The 7,312-nt window shown below is 35.4% G+C and overlaps 1 protein-coding gene across 1 annotated transcript in view; it reads right to left on the bottom strand.

The window, feature by feature from the left end:
* Positions 1–338: 338 nt before the first annotated feature.
* CDKL3 (cyclin dependent kinase like 3) overlaps positions 339–7,312 on the bottom strand; it is a 49,227-nt gene continuing 42,253 nt past the window's right edge. The window contains exons 7-12 of the mRNA XM_019642157.1: positions 6,537–6,690; positions 6,114–6,430; positions 4,400–4,493; positions 3,193–3,355; positions 2,295–2,392; positions 339–392 (exon numbers count right to left, since the gene is read on the bottom strand). Of these exons, the coding sequence (XP_019497702.1) occupies positions 339–392; positions 2,295–2,392; positions 3,193–3,355; positions 4,400–4,493; positions 6,114–6,430; positions 6,537–6,690 (880 nt within the window). The remainder of the gene's footprint in view (positions 393–2,294; positions 2,393–3,192; positions 3,356–4,399; positions 4,494–6,113; positions 6,431–6,536; positions 6,691–7,312) is intronic.

Here is a 7,312-nt window from a genome sequence, read left to right as displayed (position 1 = left end):
AAAAACGACAGCAACTTGTCTGTTCCCCTTCCCCCAATTCCCCAGCACTGTTCCCATCCCCCCAATTCCCCAATAAAAATCTTTAAAAACAAACAAACAAAAAAAACTTACCAAGAAACACTGATTTAAAAAAAAAAAAAGAAAGAAAACATGAATAATTTAAAGACTAATAAATTTAAAAATAAATTTAGGTGAATATGCACGTAACTATAAGAATTTAAGATATAGCTATAGAATTCTCTAGTCAGCATTTTTGTGGATGTAATATTAATAAAAAGGAACTTTTAAAAACCGTACAGTAATTCTGGGATTCCCTGAATTTTCAGCAGCTGCATTTTCTACTCTATATCTGGCGGGTTCTTCTTCCTTTCAGTTTGTGCATTTCCTGTATTCTAAAAAGTAAATAGAAACAGGACCTTAACTGAGGAAATGGTGAGTCTTTGGCTAAGGAAATACAGCCACACATAAGTACTTGTACTTTGCACCAAGGGGTTGTTTTATACAGGAAGACTACTTAGCAAAGGAGTCCCCATTATCATTATAAAACAAAAATGAATGGTGCTTGGGCTTTTATCTTTCTTGCCTAACTCACTCACTATCAATAATGTAGAGTTTCTCTCTAGGCCTGTCATAGTCTATTCAATGCGTGGATGTTATTTCAGTATACATTTAAGATGTCTAAAAGAGTTTAATGCACACCTGGGAAGTGCCTGGATCTGATTAAGTAATTCAAACTCAAGTCAATAACAGAGCCAAGAATAGAAAAGTTGCTATTACCTATCTTATGTTTTTAAAACCACATCATAGTCTCTCATGCTCTAAAAAAACAAACTACCAACTCAAAAGTTGGAAAAAGTTTCTTAATTCTGACAGTAATTTATTAAAAGTGTTTGGACTAGCTTATGTGCAATTTCAGTCACTTGTCAGAATTGTATTTGAATGGGGAGTACTAATCAAACATTAGTTTACAACCATCAGTGATGACTTCTGGTTATTTCTAACTACTACTGTGTCAAGGTCACTCTTAAAAATGTAATCTTTTCAGGAGTTCTATAGCAGATGAGCAAGAAGGGGTTTCCTTTCCTACTTTCATTTGTGTTTTTAAAATGACATAACCGTCTTAAGAGTTCATTTTTTCCTGCTTTGGAATGTAATTGTAGTTCTGCGGGGAGAGGGGACTCTCATACGACGGTGGGATAAACACATATAGCACATTACTAGCTTGCCCCAACTAAGGAGCCCTAACTCACCCAGTCATTGAAAAAAATGTGCAAATGGTGTGCTGTTCACCATGCTGTGACATCAGTAAGTCACCCAAGGTAAAGACACCTTATTACTTTTTATAATGAACTAAAAGATGACCATTAATGGCTTTCTTGTTCTATCTAGAAAATACCTCTTTTCTGCAAAGTGGACTGTGGAGTTTTTAACAAGTTCTAGGCCAAGAATAAAAGCATAAATGTCACTGTGAAAATATATCTAACGGTGTCTGATAACTCTTTTATCTGAATGTTGTGGAAACTGAATAGACCGTTAAAATGCCTTCCTAAATAGTTTCAGATCACAGTTTCTCTATATTTCTAATTTCTTCAAATTTCCTAAATAGGTATTTGGTAATTTTTGTCATGAATAAAAATGTAATCAACTTTATTTAAAAACTAAGAAATAGAGATAACGAAGTTGATGCCTTCACAAAAATCTAAGGCGATCTAAACGATTTAATTCAGTGGGTGCTCAGCATAGGACGTTGAGGGCTTCAAGATTTCCAAATAAAATTCAAGACTCTCTCAGGTGGGTAGGGGCTGGGACATTTCAACAAGATTATCTGACAGCTAGCTGAGAGCAAATATTTGTGAAAACTGGACAGTAGGCGAACAGCAGAGATGGGGGACAAAATTGGAGAAAAAGCAGGAGGGAAGAGGCTAAAGACAAACACACCTATTCTTGGGCTCAGTATAACCATATGAGTGTGTTTAACCATTATTCATTTCCTCTGACATGGTTTACTCGCCCTATATTAGGTTACACACATAACACACACACTCTTTTTCTTGGTTACCGTATCTTCTCATCGCTCCAGGATTCAAATGAGAGCTGGTATTCACTACTCCCCCCCAAAACTTTTAGAAACCTTTAGTAACTGGTTATTCTAGAAAAATATAGAACTGCTTCTCGAGTTCAAAGATTACAGAATTTAGAATTTTTATATAACTTTCCAATTATAATAACTAAATTTAATCACCAAGTCAAGGGTTGTAAACAACAAAAACAGCTATAAACAAAAAAAGTTTTACCTTTTGTTTTTCTTGATTTTGATCCACATTAAGTAAAGTTGGTATTTTAGATGAGTCTGTTTTCTTTGATGCCCTCTTCAGCACTTTTATCTGTTTAACTTTTGCAAAAATATATACAACAATGACAACTTGTTACTCCTACTTTGAAATTTTACTTTCCTTTGTAAGAGTTCCAAATGGAAATTCTGATATCCACTAAAGCCAGTTTCTCACTTTATTATAAAGGAGCTGAACAGATCATGAGTTATACTGGTAAAGTGTGCCAATCATAAATTATTTGTTTTATAACTTTACAAAGAATCTACCATTAAAAGAAGGCTTTTCTTTTTTTAATTCCGAGTATAACCGTTAAGTGGATCAGATAATTCCTCTTGAACTGTGCAAGTACTATATTCTTGCTATTATATTAACTTTTCACAAGGTGTCACTGTTCTTCAAAGAAACATAACATTTACTCTGCCAAAAAATGAGTTTCATTTTAAGAGCTCAATACATGTTATAAATCTTAACCTACTAAATCCTTGGGATGCCTGAAGTACATATGCCATTCCTGCTACTATATGATCAAATAATCATGAAGAAATATAGGACATTGATTTGCTCCAGGTCATGCACTGACCCATAACAACCTTCCTCAAAACCGTTCTACCATTTCAACAATACTGAGAGCTAATGAAAATTTTACCTTCTTAACTTTTCTTTAAAATTATCTCCTTTAAGTCTCCTTTAACCCCTTATTGACTATGGGAAAAAATTCTCGTCAGCTGAAAATATTTTTTGCAGTACTTTACTGTTTTCCACCTCAATCACATGATAAAATCTAAGTTGTATTACAAAAAAAAAGGTCTTGTCAAAGATAACATCTGGAGATTTGTAAAACTACATGATAAATGTGTACCTTCCATTCCTTTCATCTCCTTTGACTTTATTGTAAAAGGCAATTCTGGGAAATGGAATTCTTTCCTGCCAGCTCTGGCAAAATTCAGCTTCCTTTTGTTTCCATTTGCCATTTGGTCACTTTGATCTGCTCGCTCATTAAATACCCCCTTCTCCATTTGGCTCTAAACAAAAAAACAAAAGTAAATTTGAAGAAAGATGTGTCACCATTTATTAAATGACAAGCCTAGAATTATTAGCCATTTAGATGATATAAGAGACATAACAATGCCTATCTTTGCAAGGTTATTTTAATCATTAAGAAGTAGAATATAATACCAATAAACAGATCAAATGCCAATAAAAGTTTCATGAAGCAAACTTTTTTTTAGCATATTAAATATTCTGAGAATCATAGTCTTGATCATGAATAGCACAATTTTAACTTTTAATTTTTAATCCTATTCACTGTACTCTGACTTTGGACAAATGGCTTCAGTTCACTTTATTAATAATTTGTTTTTCTATTTACAAAATGATATGCTCTGGACACTAGGAAAACCCAAAGGAAAAAAATTACTTGTGAATGCAGTATTCTAGAAAACCTTTTATGTTATCTGTTTTTGCTCATTTGACAACAGATGATAAAAAGTTTCCTAGAACTTTCTTCCACAATGTAATGTGTAGTATCCCACTGTGTGGATATACTCTTATGTACTTAACCAGTCACTTGCTCGTGGATGAATTTGTGTTGTTTTCAGTTTTTTATTATTGTAAATAACACTGGGCTTCAATTTTGCATAAGCTACTTTCCTATGGAAAAAAAAATGAGGGAATGAACTACATTGATTAGTTTTTCTAGTGAAAAGCAAAATGTGTCTATTTGGCGATTGCTTTTAATCTATAAAGTAAACTATCAAAAACATTTTCGGGAAGTGAAAAACCAGAAAAGTCTTGTGGCTTTTAAAGGTGAAAATCTTAATTCCCCCCTGCCCCAAGTCACACATTAAAAATACAAATCAAGTTAAAAGAAATTAACTAAAGTTATGAAAGGTCTAAGGAAATGATGGCCTATTTTCATCTCAGGGGAAAAAAAAAGATAAGAAAAGTATATTTTTAAAAATGCTACAGTAGAGCCCCGTATATGGGGGAAAGGACAAGGAGAGAGGACAGGGTGCGCATGGATAATGTTGAAAGGCCATATTTCAATGACCAGCTTCTTGCCTTACTTGAGTGGCACCTGTACCCTCTTGCCTACAAGTAGACATAAGTTGTCCAATAGATTGTGAAGAAGTACGTCTCTTTTTCGCTCTTTCAGTTAACCTATTATTTAAAAACAAATGAGAAGCTATTAGAACTCCCCAGGAGTGCATCTGTTTTAGCTTCCATAATGAATAAGCTACATCATGGAAGTCTGCTGGTTGAACACAGAGTACCAAAATACAATGGTCAGTCCCTAAGTGCCAAATGCTCTCAGTAGAGAAGTGAAAACAGAGTGGAGAACACCTCGCTCATGGCTGACAACAGTGGTGACAAGTATGTTGTGGGGTTACTCCAGCTTGGATCTGTTCTGAACCTGGATCTCTTAACTACTGGGTTTCTGAATTTCTAAGCTTGCTGTCCAAGGCTGGTTTTCAACCATGGTTAATGCAACCATGGATTTTGGGTCACTTGAAGAACAACTGAGCTCCTGCTGTCTGTAACCCACTGTAGCTTTTGACTGACACAGACATGTCTACTTGACCACCTTTCACAATTTATAGCCCAAACCACTCTGCTAGGATCAACGTGGGATACTGAACCTAGTCTCCTTCCTCATCTAGACATACAGTAGTTGCCCTAAATTTAGAATAGCCCTGATGCCTCACTAGACAGATCCTTGCCCCCATCACACTGCCCTTGATTAACAGACTCATGTACCAGTCTCTAAATCTGTAGCAGTCACTAAATCTAAAACTAGCCCAAAATGTTATTTTGCTCCTAAAATATTTGACCTTGAAAGGCTATTTGACTATAAAAGATTATTTTAAATATCCTTCCTCCATTTCTCTCCTTGAAGCAGAGAATTTGCTGTGATAAGAGAAATAAAACCTACTTAGCTATACGAAGGCACATCAATACCAGAACTTAGAGCATATCACCTTTTTTTTTTTAAATTTTATTGGGGAATTGGGGAAGGAAAACAGTGTTGGGGAATTGAAGAAGGGGACCAGCCAAGTTGTTGTTCTTCAATCTTCGTTGTGGAGGGCGCCAGTAGCCATCTGGCTTTCCCGTTGGCAGCTCGTGGCCTCTAAGCTCAAGGTGCTGTGTTCAATCTTAGTTGCGGGTGGGCGTAGCCACCATTCCATGTGGGAGTCGAACCAGCAGCCTTTTTGTTAAGAGCACACTCTCTATCCACTGAGCCATCCGGGTGGCAGCTCAGCTCAAGGTGCCACGTTCAGTCTTAGTAGCAGGTGGGTGTAGCCCACCATCTAACAGGAAATTTTGTTGTTACACCAGCTGAGCCATCCTGCCACCTGCTGGTAGCTCAGCTCAGGCGCAGCATCACTGGCCCATGTGGGAATCGAACTGGCAGCGCTGTTGCTCAGAGCTCACGCTCTTAAGCCAACTCTTAACCAACTGAGCCACTCAGCTGGCCCCATATCACCTTTTTTTCTCTTTAAGTGAAAAGAAATTTTTCTGAGGTTTTTTTTTTTTTGATGAGGTTTTTCCAAAAGGCGTTTGTGAAAAATTAAACATCTATATAGCCAAGAAAAGTTAATTTCTTCTAGAGCATTCATGAGGAGCACTCAGTAATGCCCATTTTATGATTATCATTTCAATGTATCTTTAAATTCAATTTATATACAGACACTATGAACTTGATTCTTTGAGCTACCATTATATAGGAATATTGTATTAACTAGGTCCATTTCTTTCTGTCTCTTTTCTGTTAGAACTCACCTTGAGTTGGAGTGGGAGAGATTTGAATTGGGATTAGTAGCCATCAAATTACTGCTAGTTAGATTTATGGGTGGCATTGTCATGCTACCACCAGCATGTGGGTCATCTTTCATGCCATTAGAATTAGTGCTGGGATTGACAGGGTTTGATGGCTCATTGATGATAGATTTTGTATCTTGAGCGTTTTCAATTGCATCCTGTTGAGAGAGTCTACTTTCATACTCTGTCTGTTTTGGTTCTAAGATACCTCCTTTTCCTCTTTTGACTTTAATAACTCTGACTTTGATATCCTTAGGCTTTTTCTCTTTTTCCATTTCCTGGAATAGATACAACCAAAATCTGAGTCAGGAGAACAGTAATTTTTATCATTAGAGTGCTACCTATAATACAGTTATACTGGCTAAAAATAAAACCAGTTGTTACCTTTCCCAAAACTGAAGTGCTTAGCAGTGCATTGGTATGTATGGTTTTTCTTTCATCTTTAGTAAGTTCATTTTCTTTAGAATTCTCTTTTGGCTTTATGAATGAATTGACTTTTGCTTCTTGTAGTAATTTAGCTCTTAGTTCCGGTAAGAATCTGATAAAATAAGCAATCATCAAACAATAATATATTTATTTATGTAGTTAGAGTATTTTATCTTTAAGGACCATTTAATAAATTAATTTACATTGCAGCCACAGCATAAATAAGTCATCAGTAATGCATGCCAAGACATGGCCCAATATTTACCTAATATAAATTACTTCCTGGTAAAGATATATCTTTCAATTTTGCTATGGGAATTTACTATATAAAATGTTTACAAAATAGATATATGAATTAGATTTCTTTTGTGATGCAAACTTTACTCAATAAAAGTATTGCTTTTAATTTTGATAAATATACTATTCAAAAAAGACTCAGGCCGCTTTGTCTTTTTTGTGGTTCTTTAAAGTAACAGTACTTAAAAAATGAACTGACTAGTTTTCTGAAATCTTACTCTAGAGAAATATTTTCAGTACAAAATGTAACAGAACATCAATACTGAAGGGAGATTGTTTTGGTTTTAGTTTGACTTTCTTTTTTAAAAAAGCTATTTTTGCATACAAAATCCATTCGTATGGCTCAAATTCAAAAGGCTATACTGAAGGGCCGGCTGAGTGGCTCTGCTGGTTAAGAGCTCGACTCGCTCAAGAGTGCGAGCTCTGAGCAACAGGGT

The sequence above is a fragment of the Hipposideros armiger genome, unplaced genomic scaffold, assembly GCF_001890085.2.
Source record: "Hipposideros armiger isolate ML-2016 unplaced genomic scaffold, ASM189008v1 scaffold_66, whole genome shotgun sequence".
Lineage (NCBI taxonomy): Eukaryota > Metazoa > Chordata > Mammalia > Chiroptera > Hipposideridae > Hipposideros > Hipposideros armiger.
The sequence above is the reverse complement of the archived record's forward strand: the minus strand, read 5'-3'. Positions and strand labels throughout refer to the sequence as shown.